Below are 24236 nucleotides of genomic sequence, written 5' to 3'. Positions count from 1 at the left end.
CTGGTGCATAATGTCGCAGTCTCTACTTTGGGTATATAGTTGACTATTAATTCTAAAGATTATGTAAAATAAATTGGTGAAAGACTTGTTATAAACAAATATTAGGTTACTAGTCTAAGTCTTTTAGCCTGTTTTCATCAGCAAGTAGTATCAAGCTCTGGGTATCTTATCAAGGAGCACAGACCCGAATTTTTAATGTTGACTTTTAATACCGAAGTATATTTTATAAGATGTCTACTAAGAGATATATTTTCAGAGCAATCTCGGAAAACTTTTGTGTGTAGAGCGCTCTAGCTAGTCTTGCAGTGATTATTTTTGCTGAACGTCACATCTGAGTAGAAAGCAAAGAAAAAAATCCTTCATATCGTTGTAAAGTCATTGCCTTTCAAAATCTTTTGCAAGATTTCAGTGAAATAAAGTCATTCAATTACTTTGTCAAAGCATTTTCAGTGATACATTCAGGGACACAAATATTGGCAGAGATGCAGGAAGAAGGTCTTTATTTGGCAGTCATTTTAAAATTAAGGCTGCTATTTTTTTAAATAAAAATCTGACCCAATATTTTTGCTTCAATTGTATACCAGTCCTTAAGGCATATGTCAAAGAAACATGAAAAGCTCATAAGTAATGTCAGTATTTTAAGATGTAACCATTTTTCTAAATGTCATTTTTAGAAACACATTAAAAACTTCCAGCAAATGAACGAAATATTAATAGTGGTGGAGTACATACTCTAGCTTTATTTATAAGTATTAATGTTTACAATATCTTGGGGGTGTTCTACTAATCAAAATCAGCATAATTCTTGAGATTAGATGCAAGGTGCTATTGCCTACAAATTGATCCTTGGACTAGACGTTACCTAGAGAAAATGAATTTACATCACTTGGCTTTAATTATTCCCTTGCCCATTCTTCTCTAGTTTTATATTACCTATTTAAATTGTAAATTTTTTGAGGGTGGGGTCATGTCTTCATGACTAACTGTAAAGTGCTTTACTCACTGGTCATGCTTTAAACATGCTAAATAACAACCATGAAAGCTTGAGACTTGCTGATCTAAGATGGTAGTGGAACAAGCAAGAGATTTGTCTGAAATTAGCTTGTGTCCCTTTTAAGTCAAATACACATTAGTAAATGCACTAGTACTCTGTGTTCATCCACAAACTATGCATTTTCCATAACTACCATCTAAAGGAGAACATACCTATCTAGGGGACTTGTATAATTCCACTGAACAGATATACATGTTTAGCAGAGAAATATTTGCATACTAATTATCAATTACCCGGGTAAATAAGGCTATCAAGTGTTGGAACATTCAGATTTTGAATATTCTGAAGCAAAGGTGTTGTGTTAGCTTAAAAGAAATTGTGTGCAGTTTGCTTAGCAAATCCTGAATGTCTTATTATGGTGAGAAGTCCTTTTCTCCAGGTATAAAATATATTTGAGAATGTAATATTATGCTGCATTTTTTCCTATTCATACAAATATTAAGCCAGTAACTTACCTGACAATTTTTCCTGATCTTCTACTAGGTTTTGGTATTTTGTTTCATATTATTCATTGTTCAAGCATTACATGTTTTTATAGTACTGTATTTCCAAATAGCTATCCTGCTATTAGTTAGCTGGTTTTTCATATAACTTACAGCAAACTTTAAAATAAATTGATGTGGGGAAGCACTTTAGTTCCGATTGTCGGTTTGGTGGATGAAAAAGGAGTTCAAGTCTCTAATAGAGGTTTAGACACTCAGGGTAACCCAATGTGTGGCAAAGTGCACCCCTTTTGCTGTGCTGCTTTGCCTTTGGCAGCAGCCTCTATCCGACACTTTAATAGAAAGTTAAAAACCTTATTCTGCATGTAGCCAACTGTGAAATACTTCTAAATAGCTGAGGAGAATTTCTTCTTGATTCCTGCATGTGATCAGCTTGTACCCTGAAAGAGAAAATGTTTTAACTTGCACAGATGCAAATTCAGCCATGCTACCTGATTTGCACTCCATATCCATGAATTCCACAGGGGATGGACTGATCAGCTTTTACTCTGTTCCTTATAACTCTGAATATCACAGTAGAGTTCCCCTCTTGCTCCTCGTTCCACGGAATGTAGTCTTAATTTTTGCAGTCTTCTATAGAATTGAACCTTGCCACTAAGCCATTTCCTTTTAAATCTCACCTTTACCTTCCTTTTTCTTTGAAGTGACTTCCTGTAAAGCACTTTCTTATTGTACGTATGGAGGATGATGTACAAAAGTAAATACCTTGAATAACCTGTCACTTAAGCTATATTATTCAATGTCCTTTAATGGTGTTTCTTTCCATACTTCTTTTCCCTGGCTACTGTTGCATAGTAGTCTAACTTCCCGTTATATATAACATTCTCCCTTTCAGAATATCGCTTTCAAGCTTTAACAATTGTTTTGTTTTTGATTTGTATGCTGCCCCTTTCATAAAGTATTTTACACGTGAGCAGTATAATATTTAAAAGCACAAACTGTAATGGCAGTCCAAACCCTAGTTTATTAGGGATGCCATATTTAATTTCATACCTCAAATATGTGAATATATTTTTCCATGCTCTTGCTAAGTGTTCTGCTAGGTATTATATGTGGCAATTGATATATTAATGTCTTCATAAATCCAGTGATAAAAGTGTTAGAGTAATCTGTGCAATACCTCTGACTTTGAATTGTTGTATTTGTCTTATACAGTAAAACCTCAGAGTTACGAACACCTCGGGAGTGGAGGCTGTTCATAACTCTGAACAAAACGTTTTGGGTTGTTCTTTCAAAAGTTTACAACTGAACATTGACTTAATACAGCTTTGAAATTTTACTATGCAGAAGAAAAATGCTGCTTTTAACCCTCTTAATTTAAATGAAACAAGCACAGAAACAGTTTCTTTACCTTGTCAAATCTTTTTTTACTTTCTCTTTATTTTTTAGTAGGTGTGTGGGGGGGGTGAAGGGAAAAAAAATAATTTAAAAAAATTGGTTCTCTACTGCTGGCTGATTGCATACTTCTGGTTCCAAACGAGGTGTGTGGTTGACTGGTCAGTTTGTAACTCTGGTGTTCGTAACGCTGAGGTTCTACTGTAATCTTTTTCTTTTTATTTTTATTTTATTTATTGGTGTTAACTGAAGTAAAATTCTTGAATTTACAGAAGAACTGTTTTTTGTTTTCCTTTTCTTTTTAGATCTGAACCACAGTGGTCTAGGATCCCATTATGAAAATTCTCACTGGGGACCTGTCTCTTCAAATAATGACTCCAGCACAAACTGGGATAAAGTTATCGTAGACGGTTCTGACAAAGTAGCATGGCCATCAATCACAGGCAGTGACCCAGAGTTGGCTTCAGAATGTATGGACACTGACTCCGCCTCTAGCTCTGGGTCAGAGAGAAATCTTGTTATTATGGCTTCAGGGAGCACAGGTGGTGAAAACGATAGCGTTCGGAATGGCATTGGACATGGTTCTCAAAATAAGTTTGTGGTTGGTAGCAACAGCAATAATGTGGGCAATGGAAGTATTAATGGGCCATGGGGTTTATCCCATGGAACCATAATAAGCACATGTCAAGTTTCTGTGGATGCTCCTGACAGCAAATCTGAAAGTAGCAACAATAGAATGAATGCTTGGGGCACCATAAACTCTTCATCAAATGGAGGGTTAAATCCAAGCACTTTGAATTCAAATGGCAACCATGGTGCCTGGCCTGTATTGGAGAACAATGGACATGCCCTGAAAGGGTCTGTAGGGAGTGGTAATTCTGGCACAAATATTCAGTGCAGTACCATAGGTCAGAAGTCTAACAATCAGAGTATTAACTCTAAAGTGGGTGGTTCAGCCCATGGTTCCTGGGCAAGCCTTCAGGAAAATTGTGATTCTGAAGTGAATGGTACAAGGAAGGTTTCATTCAGTGGACAACCTCAAAACCTTAACACTGAAATGAATGGACCAAATAACACTACTAACTTTATGACCTCTAGTTTACCAAACTCTGCTGGTTCAGTACAGATTAACAAACTGCCTAATAATACAGGGCCTGGGGCCTGGCGTGTGAGCACAATGAATCATTCTCAGATTCAGGCCTCTCCAGTTACAAATGGCACTTCCACTTCTCATCTTAGCAATGGTGAGGCAAAAAATGGTGGATCTTATGGTACTACGTGGGTTGCCTATGGTTCTAATTACTCTGGAGACAAATGTTCAGGCCCAAACAGCCAAGCTAATGGTGACACTGTGAATGCAACTCTAACGCAGCCTGGCAGCAGTGGGCCTGGCAGCACTAATTTTCAAATCAATGGGAATAAAGGAGGAGGGGTCTGGGAGGGAGGGACAGTCAACTCCCAAACTATGCCATGGGGAAGCGCAAATGGTGCGAGTTCTGGAGGAAGTCGAAGAGGATGGGGCAACCCTGCACAAAACACTGGCACTAGCATTTCAAATGGGGAATGGAATAAACTGCCTAGCAATCCGCATTCCAATGAAAGCGTAAATGGAAATCGTAGGAAGTTTACAAATGGATGGAAATCTGCTGAAGAGGATGATCTTAATAGCCAGAATTCTGCTGCATCTCAGATAACTGAGCAGAACAATGTATGGGCCAAAACAGGTACTGGGGATAGCGAGGGTAGTACAGAGAGCACTGGAGGCCATGATGATAAAGTAACTGCAGAAGGACAGAACCGGGAGAGAAGAAAAGTTGACCAGCATGCATTACTCCAAAGTATAGTGAGCAGAACTGACTTAGATCCACGTGTCCTTTCCAACTCTGGTTGGGGACAGACTCCAATTAAACAAAACACTGCCTGGGATACTGAAACATCGCCAAGAGGTGAAAGAAAGACTGACAATGGGACAGAGGCCTGGGGAGGCTCTGTGACACAGACTTCCAGCTCAGGGGGATGTGTGGAGAGACCTAGCCCTAATGCTAATGATACCTCATCTATATCAGGGTGGGGAGATCCAAAGTCTGCTACAAGGTGGGGAGACTCCAAAGGCTCCAACAGCCAAGGGGGGTGGGAAGAGGATTCTGCTGCTACAGTAATGGTCAAGAGCAATCAAATATGGGTAAGTGGCAAAGAGGACAAGTCGTCCTGGAATGATACACAGAAGATCAAACAGGGATGGGCAGATGGACAAAAAGCCAGCCAAGGTTGGGCAATTTCTGCCAACGACAGCTGGGGAGAAAATTCAAGAAGCAACCATTGGGGTGAGGCTAAGAAATCTAGTTCAGGAGGTAGTGACAGTGACAGATCGGTATCTGGTTGGAATGAGTCTAAATCAAATTCTGTCACTTGGGGAAGTAGTAATACAAACCCAAATCCATCTTCAGGATGGGATGAGCCTGCAAAATCTAATCAGAGCCAGGGCTGGGGAGAAACTCCCAAATCAAATCAGCCTCAAGGTTGGGGTGATTCGTCAAAGCCAGTCAACTCCCCAGACTGGAACAAGCAGCAAGATGTTGGCTCTTGGGGAGCACCATCTACCACAAATAAACCACCAGGTGCCGGGTGGTTGGGTGGACCAATACCAAGTCCAGCAAAGGAAGAGGAACCCACAGGATGGGAGGAGCCATCCCCAGAATCAATACGCCGTAAAATGGAAATTGATGATGGAACTTCTGCTTGGGGTGATCCAAGCAAATACAACTACAAAAATGTGAATATGTGGAATAAAAATGTCCCAAACAGTAGCAGCAGTTCAGACCAGCAAGCACAGGTACATCAGCAGCTACTGCCTTCAAGTGCCATGTCCAACAAGGAGAGCAGTAATGGTTCTGGTAAGACTTCATTTTACCTAGACTTGTGTTTTCTTGGGCAATTATAAAACACTTCTCTGGACTTCGTTTGAAACTAGAAACTTCTGTAAGGTGGGGAATAGTTTTGTCAGAGAACTGAGAGCAGTGCAAATAGGTTTTCAGTGCTTGTATTTTATTTGATGGAATCTTTCTGAAATTTAAAAAGTGAACTTGAGCAGTATAGTTAGCGCTAGGCTACTCCTCTTGCATTTAAGTGGCTGAGGGTGTAGAGGAAGAAAAAAAAAAAAAAGCAACATCCAGAAAGGAGAAGCACTTTTGCTTTGTATGTAGCTCCAGATTTTAATTAACTTCAGCTGTGACATTAACTTTAAGCCTCTGTGGCAAACAGAGTGGCATTAAGAGGTGTCTGCAAGGTACAGTGCAGACTCAAGGCTTCACCTGTGTCCTTAATACAGAATTTTTATTGCTAACAATGAGGAGGGCACTTTGCTGTTCACTTCTTGGTGAGGGAAGGCACTGGGAGTTTATTTATATTGCTATAGCAGGTTTGGACTTCAGAAAAGGAGCTCTGACCTCAGTAGATTGGGGGAAGGGTAGTTGAGCTTGCACAGTATATCTAAGAAAGTATTTGCCTTCCAGTAATTTTCAGTTGCAATTGAATCAGATCCAAAAGAGGAAATGCCTTCAATTTGAATTGGAGTTTTTAGATGTTTAGTGTCTTCTCATTTGAGAAATCTCTGTAATCAAAATGTAATGTCTTCATGTATGGAACTGGTGTTATATTTAGTTTTTTCCCCATGAAGAATCTTACAACTGCAATATTTTACGTGATTTAAAATGTGTATTTATCTTGCTTTTAATTATGTGTTGTTATATTTTGCGTGTAAAGAACCCCTCAGCGTTTTACATAATGTTTTAAGACTTGTTAAACTCACCAATAACTCCTGCTGCTTTAAAAAGGTTGGGGAGAGCCTTCTACTCCTGCCACTACTGTAGATAATGGAACGTCCGCGTGGGGTAAACCCCTGGATACTGGTACTAGCTGGGGAGAGCCCATCAGTGATGCAGCAGGCACCTCTGGCTGGGGAAATGCTTCTGTTGGTCAGCAGGCTTCAAGTAAACCTGGTATGTGCTTTTGCAGCTTCTTTGAGTGTGCAGGTGGTGAAGTGTGAAATAGTGACCAAGAAGTTTGATTGTGAATTCAAATATAACAGGCTTGTATCTTGATAGTTATGTAAATACAAAAGGTAGATGTGCTCTCTGTAAATTTGCTAGTGACTTTCCCAGATCTTCGGTACTGAAGATAAATTCTATTTTCATTAGTATTTTTAATAATGGGAAATTAGCAGCTTTTTTTTTTTAAGACTAGTGTCATAAGTTAAAACAAATGCTATCGGTTGATTTCTTTTTCTGTTGCCTTTGATCTCCCTGGATTCACAAGATTATGGCAGAATATCAGGTTTGTCACAATAATATAGTTTTACTTAACAATTGAATATAGTCTGGCAACCTTAAGATGTATTTGCATAAAAGGGAGTTAGTTCATGTCTGAAAAATCTTTATACCCAGGGCCTAAATCTATGCAAGATGGTTGGTGCGGTGATGATATGTCATTGCCAGGGAGTCGGCAGACCAGCTGGGAGGAAGATGATGAAGTAGAGATTGGAATGTGGAATAGCAGTTCCTCCCAAGAAGTTAACCCATCTTTGAATTGGCCACCATACATGAAAAAAATGCCTACAAAGGTAATTATGACTTTACGAGGTGAGGCTGGAATTTAAGAATGCAAGAAGTCTGGGGGACAGAAAATGGATGTAATTCCTAAAAGCCTCTCACACAGGAACTATTTTGTGGGTAGGTGTAGGTGTGGGGAGATAGCTTCTAAATGCTCCAGTCAGTATTAAGGACCCCATTGAACTCTGTTGTACAATTATGTAGGAAGGCTTAATCCTTGTTTACGTTTTAATTTAATCCTTTCTTACAATGTAATATACGTGCTGGTGACTGTTTCTAGTATCACAGTAATCCCTTTTATTTTTAAGGGAACAATGAAAGGTGGAAATAAACAAGATGAAACATGGATAAATCCATTCATTAAGCAATTCACAAATCTCAGTTTTTCAGTAAGTATGGTATGTTTGGCAGGCTTGATAAATATCCTTGTTTCAATTAAATCATTTTCAAGTTTAGATTAACTGCTTTCTTCTTTGATTTGTTTTTTCCATTCCTTTACTGTTCAGATCTTCAATATAAGAACATCTGTTGTTCGGAAAACTTCTTATAAACATTACTGAGTTTTAATTCTAGTAGCATATACCAGATCGTCAATATTTTTGTGTGTCTGATGTCTGTCTTCATCGATAGGGGGATTGGAAAAAATGCTTGCAAAATCACATGTGCTTTGTCAAGTTTGATTATTCTTTCTTGCAGGGTTGAATGAAATACTCATTGTATCTGGATCTCCTTTGTTTTAAAAAAAAAGTTAAAGGTTCTTAATAACTGATTCATTTTATTACTTCAGAGAGAATCACCAGAAGAAACCATACCGAGCAATAAGATGGACATGTCTGGAGGTAAGCATAAGGGAAATTAGTCTTGTGTTTACCGATTTTGACAGTTATTCCACATCTTTTTGTTTGCATCTTCTCCTGAGTTATTAAAAAATAATTCTCATTCCCCTAAAGAAACGGCGGTCCTGATTATGTAAATACTTGCACACATGAGAAACTTAACATATATAAGTAGTCCCATTGATGGCAATGGAATTACTCGTAAGTAAAGTTAAGCATGTGCATAAGTGTTGACATGATGGGAGCCTAAATATGAACTCAAAAATCTATCTAGGCCTCCTCCTGAGCAACTTAGTTGCTACTGGAAACAAAGATTTGATACGACATTAATCACTAATGCATTTAGTTTGGTCTTAGAAACAACAAATTTAGCTGTTCAAAGAGGTTTTCATCATCTATAAAAGAGAATCTTGCATGCTAAGAATATTTTAGAAGTATATTTATCTTTACTGTAACCTCTCATTAATGAAAGTCTGTTTATGCGGAACTGGTCCGTTCATAGTAAATTTGAATGGTTTCTCTAGCAAATAAACATAGTAGAATTACTTTGAATAATGAGTGAAAATGAAAGATGTACAGTAGAAGTCTCTTGTGGAGGAAAAAACAGTATCCACTAGTTACAAGATGACCATTCTGTGATTGCGTCGCAAGATGAGCAGAATTTGTTCAGAATTGCATGTTGTCAGGTAGTTTTGGTCCTTACTCTAAGATTGTGTAAAGAAAATTGTAAACAAATTATAAATATTTTCATTAAGCTCATTGTGTTAAGTCATTTCATGCTTTTTTTATTGAGATTTACATTCCCCTGCACGGTGCAGCAGGAGGTAAAGAATTAAACTGAATAGCTAATTTGTATTGGACAAGCTAAAAGGCAACATGTAAACTAAAATCCATGCAATGTGCAGCGGCAGTCAGTTAACCATTTTGGGAATCATTAGGAAAGGGATAGATAGAAAATATCATATTGCCTCTACATAAATCCATGGTACGCCCACATCTTGAATAGTACATGCAGTTCTTGGTCGCCCCATGTCAAAAAAGATGTATTGGAATTGGAAAAGGTTCAGAAAAGGGCAACAAAAACGATTAGGGGTATGAAACCGCTTCCATATGAGGAGAGATTAATAAGACTGGGACTTTTCAGCTCGGCAAAGAGACGACTAAGGGGGGGATATGATAGAGGTCTATTAAATCATGACTGGTGTGGAGAAAGTAAATAAGGAAGTGTTATTTACTCCTCATAACACAAGAACTAGAGGTCACCAAATGAAATTAATAGGCAGCAGGTTTAAAACAAACATAAGGAAGTATTTCTTTACACAATGCACAATCAACTTGTGGAACTTGTTGCTAGAGGGTGTTGTGAAGGCCAAGACTATAACAGGGTTCAAAACAGAACTAGATCAGTTCATGGAGGATAGGTCCATCAATGGCTATTAGCCAGGATGGACAAGGATGGTGTCCTGAGCCTCCGTTTGCCAGAAGCTGGGAATATTCAACAGGGGATGGATCACTTGATGATTCCCTGTTCTGTTCATTCCCTCTGGGGCACCTGGCACTGGCCACTGTCGGAAAACAGGATACTGGGCTGGATGGACCTTTGGTCTGACCCAGTCTGGCTGTTCTTAAAAATCTAATTTACTTTAAAAAATTTAAATTTTTCTGGTTTAATTATCCAGTGTGACACTAGTATACGCATATCTTAAATTATTTTTATCTATTGTTTCTTTAAAGGATTTTTGTAACTGAATGAAGTACTTGTTAAAGGATTTATGGAATTTTCTCATCCAAATAGAAGGAAGATGGTAAATGTAACTGCAAACCAGGAAAATTTTTACTGCTAGTATTAAGAATGTGTGGTTAACATCTGGAAATACAAACTTCAAACACCATGTGAGACTTGCCTTGTTCTCCAAAAAAAACAATGCAATCAGTTTTGTCTGAAGACAAGTAAAATCTGTTTAATCAGTCCTCTGGCAATCTCGTATAGCAGTCGTCATAGTATTTTGTGCTCTAAGGCAAAACAAGAAAAATGGTGTTTAAAATCATTCAAACATCTTATTCAGTAGTGCCTCGTTTAGTGCAGTTATAGACTAGCACATACTTATTTACTATTACGTATTTGAGCAACTAATTGGACTCTTCAACTTCATCGCCTTTCTTTCTTCACCTTATTAGGAATATTACAGGAGAAACGAATAGAGTTGGATAAGCATGGCCTGAACGTTGGAGATTACAATCGGGTGGTAGGAAAGGGCCCTGGTTCTCGTCCTCAGATTTCCAAAGAGTCTTCCATGGATCGCAGTCCTTATTTTGATAAGGTTAGTGACTGCTTAACTCTAACCCTGATAAACATTAATTCAGACAGCAGTCTGTAGCTATGATCCATTTGTCCCATAGCTTCTGTACTTGGTGGAGAGAGAAATTAGGGCTTTACTATTAAACTGTAAAACTTGTTTTGTCCTTTTAACTTATTTATCAATACTAAGCACTTATATAGCGCTCTTCTTCTACTTGCAGTGCAGATAACACTAATCTGGTCTTTTTTGTTTTCTGCCTGTTTCCTGCTGATGCTGGACTGTCATGTGACTCTTCCCTTCTGTTCCTGGCAATGGTTTCTCCCTTCTGCTTGCTTGCTGGCTGGTTGTTGCGCATCTGTTTGTCTATCCAATCAGGATGGCATTGTAGCAGACGAGTCCCAAAACATGCAGTTTATTTCCAATCAAAACATGAAGCTTCCCCCTTCAAATAGTGCACTACCTAACCAAGCCCTTGGCTCCCTAGCAGGGCTGGGTATGCAAAACTTGAATTCTGTTAGACAGGTAAGGCCATGTGCATATCCTTGGCATGTTACTTGATGAGAGCGTTTTATTCCTTTGATATAGCAGCACGACTATTAGCTGATATACTGTTAAATTCTAATTCTGAATACATAGGGGTGGGGGAAGCCGCAGAAGAGGGGGATTGTCACTAATGTTAACTTCTCTTTCCAGAATGGCAATCCCAGTGTGTTTGGCGTTGGTAATATAGCAGCACAGCCCAGGAGCATGCAGCAGCCCCCAGCACAACCTCTTAATTCATCCCAGCCTAACTCACGTGCTCAAGTGCCTCCTCCGTTACTCTCCCCTCAGGTAATACAAGATAGAGCAACCACTGTTGTTAACATGCCAGAATTCCTTTGTCAGTCATCCATAGTTTTCCAAAACATTCCAGTCGGGGAGTACAATTGTTTATACTTGGTCTCAGTTGAAAAATTACACCTCTACCCCAATAGAGGGGGTAGGGAGGGATAGCTCAGTGGTTTGAGCATTGGCCTGCTAAACCCAGGGTTCTGAGTTCAGTCCTTGAGGGGGCCACTTGGGGATCTGGGGCAAAATAAGTATTTGGTCCTGCTAGTGAAGGCAGGGGGCTGGACTCGATGACCTTTCAAGGTCCCTTCCAGTTCTAGGAGATGGGATATCTCCATTTAAAAAAATATATATATATAACGCGACCCGATACAACACGAATTTGGATATAACGCAGTAAAGCAGCGCTCCAGAGGGGCGGGGCTGCACGCGCTGGCGGATCAAAGCAAGTTCGATATAAAGTGGTTTCACCTATAACACGGTAAGATTTTTTGGCTCCCGAGGACAGCGTTATATCAGGGTAGAGGTGTACTTATAATTTGGAGCAAATTCTGTCCATTCATTTACTGAGTTTATGGCATAATAAACTTTTCTCTCAACCCAAAAAGTCAGTTCTCAGCGAACAACACAATCTTTGCTGGGCCTGGGGAAAAAGTGGTTTAAAAATATTTATAACTATCTGAAGATGTGGGGCTGAGAATAAGCCATAGGAAACATCCTTAAGTTGCAGAGTGGTAGCTGTGTTAGTCTGTATCAGCAAAAAGAATGAGGCGTACTTGTGGCTCCTTAGAGACTAACAAAGTTAGTTGTAGTTAGTTATGCATACCCAAATAAATTTGTTAGTCTCTAAGGTGCCACAAGTACGCCTCCTTCTTTATCCTTAAGTTGGCAATTGTGCCGTTAGATGTGGTCTGCATGTGCACACAGCTCTAAGTGCTTGATTTTCCTGTAATGCTGACAAACAGCATCCTTGACTTTAGCCTGGATCCTCCACCCTGTAGCTAACTCTCCACAACGCACTTTGCTCCCTACTTATACTCCCCCAATTACAGAGAACGTCCTGAAGCCAAACCCTGAGTTCCTTGTCTGTGTGGAGACTAGAAGGGACTCCATAGAAGCACTGGTGCAGCATTACAAGAGTCTCTGAAGTGCAGCTGTGAGGGCACACTTCCTAGAGGCACTAGTATGTAGGATGGCGTTCCTGGTAACAGAGACGCATCTGTGTTCCACTAATTTTTCTTTAGAAATCAGGGGCAGGAGTCTCTCTGTTGCAATGCTACACACAAAATCAAAAACTACAACTTAGAGCTCTGACAGTGTTGCTTACTCTGTGGCGTTGCTTACTCTGTGGCATTGCCCATATGCTGTCTTTTTTCTGTTTGTTTTTCTTAAATCCTGAATTTAAGATCTCTTTTAGGGTGCATAGCATTAAGCAAACGGTGTGCAATATGGTTGAGTTAAAATTGGTGTCAGAACCCTAAATCATGCTTTTCCAGACTTTTGTGCCTTCAGTTGTGAAAATGTAATGTTTTAATTTACCTTTTTGTATTTACTAGTGTTAGTGTTCGATATTTTACTATATCTTCTAATTATTTTTATAGGGGAGCATATTTCGCACTTTCAAAGCATTGAATACTTGTTGACCTGATGGTTGTGCTGTTAACTGCATAGGTTACTGTCAATCTACCAGTGTTCAACTGTAGATTGCAAAAAGAACAGGAGTACTTGTGGCACCTTAGAGACTAACAAATTTATTAGAGCATAAGCTTTCGTGGGCTACAGCCCACTTCTTCGGATGCATAGATTGTCATGGTTCATGTTCTGTCAAACCCTGTGTGCTAGAATATGGTCCATTTTACAGGTTCCAGTATCATTACTGAAGTATGCACCAAACAATGGTGGCCTGAGTCCACTTTTTGGCCCACAGCAGGTAGCCATGTTGAACCAACTATCCCAGTTGAACCAGCTTTCTCAGATCTCCCAGTTACAAGTAAGCAAAACAACCTACTCATTCTAATTTTTTTAAACTTTAAAGTCTGATCAGAAACTTTATCTGAACTATACCCCTTCATAAAAATATTCTGTTTCTTAGCGGTTGTTGGCTCAGCAGCAAAAAGCGCAGAATCAGAGAAGCATGCCTTCTACTGGTCGTCAACAGCAGGAACAGCAGGTACAATCATAGACAAGCCTTTAAAAAAAAAAAAAAAAAAGTTAAAACTGTCTGAAGAAAGAGAGAATTGGTTTGTTGCTTATTTTAGAATATAGTTAATAACGGGCAGTTTACAAATGTGGACAAGGTAAGTGAAACTTTCATGGTGCTTGAACCACAGGATAGAATGCACTTTAACCTTAGTGATGGATTTTGCTGAGCTAAAATATACAAAGGGAAATGCATTAGTGTATTTATCTGCTTTTGCCAAATGTGATTTCCCCTTCCACCCCCCACTTATTTCATGACTGATGTGGGTTTTTTTAAGGGTCGATCTCTTAGTATGCAGCAACAGATGATGCAACAGTCCCGTCAGCTTGATCCAAACCTGTTAATGAAGCAGCAGACTCCACCATCTCAACAGCAGCCACTCCATCAGCCTGCCATGAAATCTTTCCTTGAGAATGTCATACCCCATGCTACTCCTGAGCTGCAGAAAGGGCCATCACCGATAAATGCATTCAGCAGCTTCCCTATAGGTGAGTTTCTCCATCGCTAGTCTAGTGCAGTTAACTGATGCTTGTGTGCCACAGGATGCACAACCTTCCCTTTTCCCTTTGCATTTTCCCCTCTGGGAACAACCCTGTTTTGTATCCTGTTAGTGCTTCTCTCTCTCACTAAGAGCAGCAGCATCTTTTATTGGACTCATCCTGTTGTCTCTGTTCAGGAAAGAAGTTCGCCAGTCAAACTCATACCATTTCCAAAGGTGAATAAGTCTGTGTTACTGTGCAAAATGCTTTAAGTTATTTGCAATGTCTGTCTCCTTGCGTTTGTCTTTTTTACCCTGCGGGTCCAGAGCTGCTGACATAAAGTCCTAAGTACATAATTATGAGTCCTGGAGCCAAAGAGCTTTTGGGAACATATCTGTGTGAGGAACCCACATGAAAGGTCTTATTTCTCTGGCTATTAAAATGTCTTCCCTGGTTTTGGAATTACATAGATAGCCAAATGGTATTTAGTGCTAACTTGTACAAGTTTTATCCAGCTGCTTTAATTGCATCAAAAAATATTCGCTCTGAACTTAGAATGCTTCTCTCACTATAGGCAAAGCAAATGAACCTTTATAACTGCGAACTTTTTGTCCTTTTTCTCTCCCCTTTTTTCTACATTTTCAGGCTTTTATCCCATTTCCACTTCAGAAATTCCAGGCTTGTATATTTTTCCTTCCTTAGGTCCCTTCTGATTGCTTTTTTAATATTTCCTAAAATTGGTATTCCCTGTTCCTCCCTCCTTCCCCAGCCCCCGTTTTTCCCTTCCCTGTCCAGTTTGCTTTGCTCGCGCATCTCTCTATTCCTGCTGTTTATGTTGAGCTGGTCTCCTTTGCATTCATGTTGCCCTACTCTGTAGAAAAGTTGATTTTTTTTTTTTACAGACTCTGCTGCTGAAATCCCCTCGCTTTAGAGATTGAATGATGTGGAGCAAGTAGATTAGTGCAGGCCGTGCTGCTACACTGCATGTGGCCCCCTGGCACTTTGCTTGTGGCCAGACTGAAACCTATGCTGCTTCTTAATAGCTGCTGTTGGTTGGTGTCCAGATCCAGCTTCTTGGTAGCTACAGTAATTAAGAGGATATGTAAAAATGTGGCCCCCTGGTGGTCATTAACGATTCCATGGCCCTTCTTGCAAGGGTAGGGATATTTAACTCTGATCTCCTACCAGATTCCAAATTGGGTAATTACATCTTGCCAATCTTGAATTCCCCTTGCTGTTTCAACTGGATATAGCATTCTTCACTCCTTGGTTTAAACTGTTGTGTAATGTTGCTGTACTTTTAAGCAGATGTTGTGTTTCACTTCCAGGTTAACTGCGGGTCCCTGGTGGGTGACAATAGTGTTTGTAAAATTGTTATGAGATACTTTGAATTAACACTATATAAATTATAAAAATCAAAAGTGTAGCAAGAATATTAGGTTGCTGGAACCAACTAAACTTCTCAGTGAAGAATAGAGTCCGTAAGAAAGATGGTGGCAATCTCTAGCAGCACACTGCAGTAGCATTAGTGTGAGGATGAACCAAAATTGGAGAGTTCGCTTCCTGAAGGTTGCTATATTTCCTGCTTATACTTTCACAGCATTATGGGGGGGCTTCTTGTGGCATTCAGAGCAGGACAACCTCTGCATGGGCACTTTTTAAAGACACCATAATAGAGGCCCAACTTCAATGTATACCCCAAATTAAGAAACACAGTAAAAGAACTAAAAAAGAGCCACCGTGGCTTAACAATCATGTAAAAGAAGCAGTGAGAGATAAAAAGACTTCCTTTAAAAAGTGGAAGTCAAATCCTAGTGAGGCAAATAGAAAGGAGCATAAACGCTGCCAAATTAAGTTCAAGAATGTAATAAGAAAAGCCAAAGAGGAGTTTGAAGAACGGCCAGCCAAAAACTCCAAAGGTAATAAAACGTTTTTTAAGTATATCAGAAGCAGGAAGCCTGCTAAACAACCACTGGGGCCCCTTGATGATCGAGATACAAAAGGAGCGCTTAAAGACGATAGTCATTGCGGAGAAACTAAATGGATTCTTTGCTTCAGTCTTCACGGCTAAGGATGTTAGGGAGATTCCCAAACCTGAGCCAGCTTTTGTAGGTGACAAATCTGAGGAACTATCACAGATTGAAGTGTCACTAGAGGAGGTTTTGGAATTAATTGATTAAACTTAACATTAACAAGTCACTGGGACCAGATGGCATTCACCCAAGAGTTCTGAAAGAACTCAAATGTGAAGTTGCGGAACTATTAACTAAGGTTTGTAAGGTCCAGACCGATCATGTACTGAGGGTGAAATTCATTCTCCATTGCACATAGACCAAATAATGGCACTTCTCCCATGCAGACTTTCCTGTCCACAGGATGGAATCCCCCTTTGTGAGCTGGCTGTGGCCACTCTTCCAGTCTCCGATCCTCCTCATACCCCGTGCGCAGGCTTCAGTGGACTCCTCTGCACTAGCTTCTTTGGAGCTGATACTTAGGGTGCCGAGATCACTGATGTGAAATGAGCACCAGTTGTTTCCCACAACTGCTTTGCAAAGAACCCAGGATAGAGGGGTCAAGCACTGGCATATTTTTATTCTCCTTTCTGCTGTTTCAGATCTGTTGACGGTTGTCTGACATTTGCAGACTCTTGGAGGTTGCACCTGTTCACCTGTCAGTTAGTGAAACATTTGCTGGGAAGCTCCCTAGAGGGTGCTGCAGGGTGGTGGTAGCCTGTCTGGCATCAGTGTCTACTTGTGGGCTCTCTTTGGAGACCACACATAGGGCAGCAAAAGTTGGCCCATGAGAAGAATGCAGTGTCAGACTTTTAACTTTTCCTAGTGAAAGAACTTTGACTAGTTCCTAGTGAAAGTGAGGAGGCTAGTAAAATGAATTATGAAATCCTGTGACTCTTTAGGCGTATATGAAAATGCTACCCCATGGTCCATATGCAGGATCTACAGGAATGAAGCAAACCATAAATAGAGATCTGATGGCAAAATGCCCCTTAAGTTTTCAGAGTTATACTTTTGTAATGGACCATGAGGTCTCTGCCACTTCACTCAGCATCGGGAGGGTTGCCTTCAAACTACCTTCGGCTGCTGTCTCTTCACTGTTCAGATTATCACCCTGTGACTTTCCCTTAAGGAACTGGAGTGAGTGAAGAATGCCAGAGTTGATAGTGTGTTCATTAAGCTTGAATACTAAATACTGGGTTCCCATACAGGAATGTTAGAGTGGCAGTTCAGATCGTTTCCATGCTTCTGGTTTGGCAGACTGCTTCCATAGAACATGCAAAGAGCACGAGTGGAGGGGAAGTGGGTTGTTTTGTGTCGAATCAGGATTAATATTGTTTGTGGACAGGATAAACGTGGACCAAAAAAACCAAAGATGCCTGTGCAGCTCCTTGCTAAGTGCCCATGCATCTCTGCAAAGTACAGTTCAGTTGTCCAGCCAAGTATCCTGTTGAATAGCTCAACCAGGCATGGAAATGAGTTTCCAGCTGGAGAAAACCAGATACAATTTCTGCTGAATAGGACCCCCAATGAGATGTCCCTTAAGATGCCAACTTACACAGATAAGGTCAAAGATATTCACCAAAAACTAAATATTTGAGACTCGGGGAGACTTGGAAAAAAATCTTGGTTTGTGGCTAAAAATTTTAATGCTGATCTGAGATCAATATTAGGGGGGGAAAAAAAGTTCTGTATTTCATTTTTTGAATGTTGTGTTCACAGGGGTCTAATTCATAATTTAATCTTTGGCTCCTTCCACTTGCATTTTTGCATGAGGGCATCAGCCAGGAGCTCAGTGCTTGCACGGCTGTGCTTATGTCTGTAGTAAGTTCACTGTTCAATACTCTAATGTATTTAAAGTACAACATAGTGAATTGGAAGCATGAAACAAGCAGAGCGAAGTAATATGGTCTTAAAGGGTAATTAAGAAAACAGTGGCAGTTAGCAAAAGAAAAGTATCTTATCTCGATTTCATAAACCAATGTATTTATAGGAATGAACTCAAACTTGAATGTAAACATGGATATGAGCAGTATTAAGGAGCCGCAATCACGACTGAGGAAATGGACAACGGTGGACAGCATTTCTGTTAACACCTCATTGGATCAAAACTCCAGCAAACATGGTACGTTAAATACATTGTTAGTGAGAACACTAAGATTACGTACGCATCAGACAGAACTTTTCAAGGTCTCTGTGCATATGAAACTTCCATTCCCGGTGTATTGGAGTATACTGGGGTCCCATTGCTAAGGTTGCATGTAGTTCTGTTCTGTCAGAATTTCTATTAGTCTGTCCTAAAATGTTGTTTTAGACTAAAACTTGCTGTGTATCTTCAGCACCAGCCAGTCGTCTTTTGATGTGTGACTTTTGATGTGTGGAAGGATAACTTTTTTTTAAAACTTCATTGAAACTGGAATAAGGCCTGTTTTTAAAGTGTGGCCATGAATACTAGTTCCTACCTTAATCTGGATTGGAACACTTCATTTTTTATTTTAAAACAAAATCTTACATTTCTTCAGCTTTAAAAAAAAATTTGAAACTCATCCCAGTGTGTTAATCTAATCATATTTTACAATATGCTTTGTCTTTGTGCTTCACCTTCTGTTAAGGTTTGGATTGAGAATGTGTATGTACATATAAATGCACAGTGTTTGTAAAGGGTAGAAAAATAGGCTTACTATAGCCCATGTTAGAATAAGCAAACAAACAAATCTACAATATAAATCAATGCTGTGATTCTGTAGTCAGGACTCAATTGGCATTTTAACAATGTTTAAATCACCTGAAATCTCATCTGATTGAAACTTGACATACAGTCTCTAGATGAATACTTATAAAATGCCTCACATGGTGTCTCATTGCAATTCAGTTCTGGGGCTGCATTAGTTGTATTTTTAGATTTGTCAGCTGCTTTAACACTATGAAAAGTCCTCCCTGCCCTAAACATCTAGTGGCATTATCCTGGTACTGCACTTGTTTGTTTTGAAAGCTAATCATTACACATAGGTGCCTATAGATGTGATGTGCTGCTCTTACCTTAGTTTGTTCAGAGACAAGAGTTACCTCAATGTTAGAAACTTGATGGTTCTGACCCTGCTGTGGCCTATAGAAGATACATATATCCAGGGAAGTTATCACTACTTCAGAAATACAATTGTCATCACAAAGTTATCTGTTTTTGCTGATAGTGAGGGTGACATAACTTAAGGTTTATTGAGGTCTACAACCAGTGCTTCCTGGAGTTTCCCCACCCTTGTGAGCATTATCAAAAAGTGGATTAACATTCTAGTTGCCCTGTCAGTTCTGTCATTGTTTTGTGCCAGATGCTGTTAGCCAACAGGTTTATTTAAAAAGCTAAAATCCACAAAACAGCTTTGTCAATGAATTTACTATGTAATTAGCACAGGCTTTTGGAGGCTGAGGATGCAGAGGTACTCTTTGCACTTTGCAAATGGATCAAGGAGGGTTCTTCTCTTTTAGACCATAGATTTATTCATGAATTTACCTGCAGGATTTGAATTCTCTTAGATTTGACCCTGCCACATATTTTGAATAGAGTACTACTAGGCTAATTGCTCTACATTGCTACTAACCTACTTTGTAATTAATTATTTGCATTTGTTATTTACATGGCTTGTATTAGTAATAAGTATATGTAAGGAACCATGTTACCTCCGATACACACTATTAGAATTCAGTCTAGAAAGATTTTCATTTGGGGAATGAAGCTCACAGTAACCTAGAAAATCTGATTCTCCTATTTCATTTGAAAAATTCATATTCATTTACAAACTTCAGATTTTCTGGTAGACGTTGCTTCCTTTTGTCATATGGGTGTTATGTTTTATTTAGTGTGGTGATGAATAATAATTCCTTTGTGCCAATTAATGGGGGCAGTTTATGAGCCCTTCAACAATGAAAAAGAGGGGAAACCTACAGAGTCTCCACTGAGAGCCATGGTTTTAACAGCCACTTCACTTCCACATTGGAGTGCTGAAGACCTTGGCATGTCCATGTCTTTCTTTGTGTCGATAAGAGCTACAAACAGATAAAACACCAGTAGTTTGAGATTATTGGTCTGATTATTAATGGCAAGCTTCTTGTGACCTGGAAAATTACCCAGGAGCACATTTTTAATAGGGAAAAAACTTGCAGATGTTCCACTTCCACTGCTCAGACTTAAATATGCTGTGCCCATGGCAAGTCTGAAATTACACAATCAGGGGCTAAAATCTAACCCACTAAACCTTTTCAGCTGTGTTTGATATGAATAGGCCACAGGTGCAGGGGAGGAGCTTTATGGTTCTGTGAGGTTAGTTGAGAAGAATATTTAATAATCCTGTTTTCTTTAATAGGTGCTATTTCAAGTGGTTTTAGGCTGGAAGATTCCCCATTTGTTCCATACGACTTTATGAACAGCAGTAATTCACCAGCCAGTCCTCCAGGATCTGTTGGGGATGGCTGGCCACGTGCCAAATCGCCTAATGGCTCTAGCAGTGTTAACTGGCCACCAGGTAAAATTTGGCATTAGTTAACTCATTGTATGCTATAGATCTATTCAGTAGTGTTTCTTCTGCATTTGTCAGGCATTAGAAGTAAAAATCGCTGTGGCCATGCGTTTAATGGGATCTTATTGGGTCTGTCTTGTTAATGACTTTGTCATATATGGAACTTCCCCATGCTTCGAAATTTTGCCCTGGCGACAGATGTGTAAAAAAGTAGAAGTGCGGGAATTAAATTGAGAGAGAATAAATTAGAAGCTTAGATATGTTGGCATGTAGGTCACGAGTAAGATTTTATAGGGCTTAGACAGGAATTTCCTGTAAAAGGAAATAAGCCAACTTCATGTCTCTACACTTCTTTATTCCTAGAGTTTCGTCCTGGTGAGCCATGGAAAGGTTATCCAAACATCGACCCTGAAACTGACCCTTACGTCACTCCTGGCAGTGTCATAAACAATCTTTCAATTAATACTGTGCGGGAAGTTGACCACCTCAGGGACAGGAACAGTGGTATGTATAAGCGGATCCCAATCCAGCTACCTGGAGAGACGTTTTGTTGAAGGATGAGGATTGCCACTGTCCCAGATTCTCATTTAACATTTGTGACAGTACAGGTTTCGTGGCTAGAATATCCTGAGGCTGCAGCAGAGTTTCTGGGTGCAGGGTAACAATATTACTCGGGGGGGGGGGGGAAACAGGCGAGGCATGTGGGGCACACAGGGTTACATGCCACTGCCCCCCTCATTGTGCCAGCGCAGAGGCTGTGTCGCAGCTCTGCTGATTCTGTAGCTGAATGCTGCCTCCTGGGTCCTAGTGCCAGTTGGGCTCCCCTTCTGTGTGCTGGGAGCCTTCCTGTTTTCTATTCTGTGCAACAGTACGTGCCCGTGGTGTGGGTGGGGGAAATGAGGGAAAGTTGGTCCTGCTTTGAGCAGGGGGTTGGACTAGATGACCTCCTGAGGTCTCTTCCAACCCTGATATTCTATGATTCTATGAAGGGGCGGGCGGGTGAAGGGAGGAAGAAACAATGGGGAAGAAAGGGGGTGTGGAATAGGGCAGGGGGAGGGGAATGTGGGAGTGAGGTTAGGGGGATGGAGAAGGAAAGGGAATAGGGGAATTGCAGGGGGGAAGCGGGAGCCTAGCATGCGGCGTCCCCTCAGCTGCATCTAGGGCTCCCCTGTTAAGCAAGTCCATCAAACCCTCACCTTGACAAGCCCTACTCCCCTACACCTGGACCCCTCCAATGAGCCCCCCACACCCGGACCCCCACCCCACTGATCCCCAACCAGCTGCACTTGGATCCCCACCACATCAAGCCCCACTCCCCCAGCACCTGGATCCCCCCACTGAGCTCCCCCTTCTGAGCCCCATCTCTCCACACCCAGACCCCCCTCCTGAGCCCCAACCACCTTCACCCGGAACACCCGCAACGAGCCTCTGTGCATCCAGATCTCCCACTGAGCCACCCGCTCCTAGATTGCCCCACACAGCAACCTCTCGCCCCACACCTGGATCCCCCCATGCTTGGATCCTCCTGAGTTGAGCCTGCCCACCCGCACCTGGCACACAGGGACAGGGCCCCGAGGTGTTTCTGGAGCAGACTCAGCCCTTGCACTGTCAGGGTCAGGTGCAGCTTCACTGCCGAGTCTCTGTACAGGGGTATGTGGGGGCTTCAGGGTGCTCCTCACTGCCATGCTGGAGCCACATTTATTTATTGACACATAAAGTGTGCAGAACTTTAAAATATTGTGTGCAGAATTTTTAATTTTGTGGCGTAGAATTTTAATTTTTTTGGTGCAGAATTCCCCCGGGAGTACAATATGCAGAGAATGCTAGCAAGTAATTATACATGCTAATATACATGTTATTAGCCCTTTCTAGCGCCCTGAGAAGCAATTGAACATGCGGGGAAGCAAAACCTGGCAGCATTGCAATCACAAGGCTATATCAAGCAGTGGTTATAGTAGTTGAACTATGTTTTCTGGTTACAGTAACTTCTAGATGCTGAACACTTGGGTATTCAAAGCACTTGCCACTCTGTTCACTAGGAGGAGAGGGCTGAATGGAATGGAGGGGTCTCTAGTCTGGCAACGTTAAGGCACATGTGGCCTGGATTTATGATTCATGCCTTCAGTTCTTGTTGCCCTTTCACTGAGAGGACTATTCTTTTGTGTAATTTACATTTTTAATAGGGTCATCCTCATCTTTGAACACCGCGCTGCCTTCAACTAGTGCCTGGTCATCCATTCGTGCCTCCAACTACAATGTTTCCCTCAGCAGTACAGCACAAAGCACTTCAGGTAAGGTCTCTGTATTGCTCAAAGTTCAGAGCCAGCCCTCACTTTGCCTACCCTCTGCACAGTTCACTGAAGCACTGAATAGTAATTAAAAGTAATACAGAAGGTTTCCTCTCAGTGACATTGTCACTAATTTCCAGGATGATGACTTCTGATTTCACTTAAATTTAGCAATTTTCAGCAGAATATTGAAGCCTTCTGAATTTTGAAGCACTTTCACAAACGCCAACTAGATCTTATACCCATGAAGTTCAGGTTGACAGTCAAGGGGACCTTGGTTCACTCCTTGTATCTGAATCTGAGCTATAAATTTTTGAAAGAATTTCATATATTTATCATTAAATTAAAAAGGGGAAGGTTTGTGGTGGACAGTGGCTAATTACCTGTTTATATTTCACACATTCATTTTGATACAATAAGCATGCACGAAGATGTTTGAGAGGAGGAGAAATAGGTGTATAATTATAGGGGCTGCTTTCTAGTCTATGAAAATGGATAAATACTTAGTCATATGCTGTGAGGAAAAGCTTCCCGAAATATGTGAAGATCCATTGAAGTAAGGATTGGATGGACTCTCTACGGTCATTTTATTAATGTTCCCTCTTTACCTCAAAATAAGTTTCACAGATTAATACAGCATGTCCAGTTCCTCACTAGCTACTTCTGTATAGTTAGGCTTGGAAAGCTTGGATTTTTATTGGTAAATACCAGTAAACTTCTGTTTTTTTTTCCCCCACACACACAAACAGATAACAAAAAAATACTACTTTCCCTGTTTGTAAATTTTGATAAAAGTAAGAGAAATGCTGCGTGAAAATTGTTAGTTTGACTTAATGCTATTTACATTGTCAGCATCATATGTCAAAAGATACAATGTGTATTAATGGTTATAAAGCTTTTAACTTTTTGAACCTGAACATTACTATCATTATATAATTTTCTGACCCCCTGTAATTTCCCAAAACTGAAATTTTAAATAGAATAAAATATAAAAATGCTTAAAAATAAACATTATCCATCAATTATAAAAAAAATCGAATTCTGCCAAAAACCAAATTCTGCTAAGCCTATGTATGGCTTGTCTCTGAGAATCGCTAGCGATGGTATCACAACTTCCCTTTGCATCTTGTACCAGTGCCTGATTATTTGTAGTGACTGGCAGTCCTAGAAATGTTGTGACTAAATCCTGTATGAAAACTGTCATTGCTCTTCATCTTTCTTTTAGTAGCCAGAAACAGTGATTCCAAATCAACGTGGTCTCCTGGTTCAGTCACTAACACCTC

At 40.3% G+C, this 24236-nt stretch overlaps 1 protein-coding gene across 18 annotated transcripts in view; it reads left to right on the top strand.

Annotated features, from left to right (window-relative positions):
* TNRC6A (trinucleotide repeat containing adaptor 6A) overlaps nt 1–24236 on the top strand; it is a 173912-nt gene that overhangs the window by 145433 nt on the left and 4243 nt on the right. For 5 of the 18 annotated variants that reach the window (XM_034783078.1, XM_034783085.1, XM_034783093.1 and 2 more), the window contains 19 exons: nt 3198–5786; nt 6726–6890; nt 7207–7224; nt 7335–7510; nt 7808–7897; nt 8287–8338; nt 10514–10656; nt 11011–11157; nt 11329–11466; nt 13325–13453; nt 13556–13633; nt 13941–14151; nt 14340–14378; nt 14788–14820; nt 18148–18279; nt 20513–20671; nt 21029–21169; nt 22849–22956; nt 24179–24236. The exon at nt 24179–24236 is cut by the window's right edge and continues 164 nt beyond it. In XM_034783078.1, the coding sequence (XP_034638969.1) occupies nt 3198–5786; nt 6726–6890; nt 7207–7224; nt 7335–7510; nt 7808–7897; nt 8287–8338; nt 10514–10656; nt 11011–11157; nt 11329–11466; nt 13325–13453; nt 13556–13633; nt 13941–14151; nt 14340–14378; nt 14788–14820; nt 18148–18279; nt 20513–20671; nt 21029–21169; nt 22849–22956; nt 24179–24236 (4606 nt within the window). The remainder of the gene's footprint in view (nt 1–3197; nt 5787–6725; nt 6891–7206; nt 7225–7334; nt 7511–7807; nt 7898–8286; nt 8339–10513; nt 10657–11010; nt 11158–11328; nt 11467–13324; nt 13454–13555; nt 13634–13940; nt 14152–14339; nt 14379–14787; nt 14821–18147; nt 18280–20512; nt 20672–21028; nt 21170–22848; nt 22957–24178) is intronic. The other 13 variants (XM_034783079.1, XM_034783080.1, XM_034783083.1 and 10 more) reach the window with 13 other exon arrangements.

The sequence above is a fragment of the Trachemys scripta genome, chromosome 10 (genome assembly GCF_013100865.1).
Source record: "Trachemys scripta elegans isolate TJP31775 chromosome 10, CAS_Tse_1.0, whole genome shotgun sequence".
Classification (NCBI taxonomy): Eukaryota; Metazoa; Chordata; order Testudines; family Emydidae; genus Trachemys; species Trachemys scripta.
The sequence above is the reverse complement of the archived record's forward strand: the minus strand, read 5'-3'. Positions and strand labels throughout refer to the sequence as shown.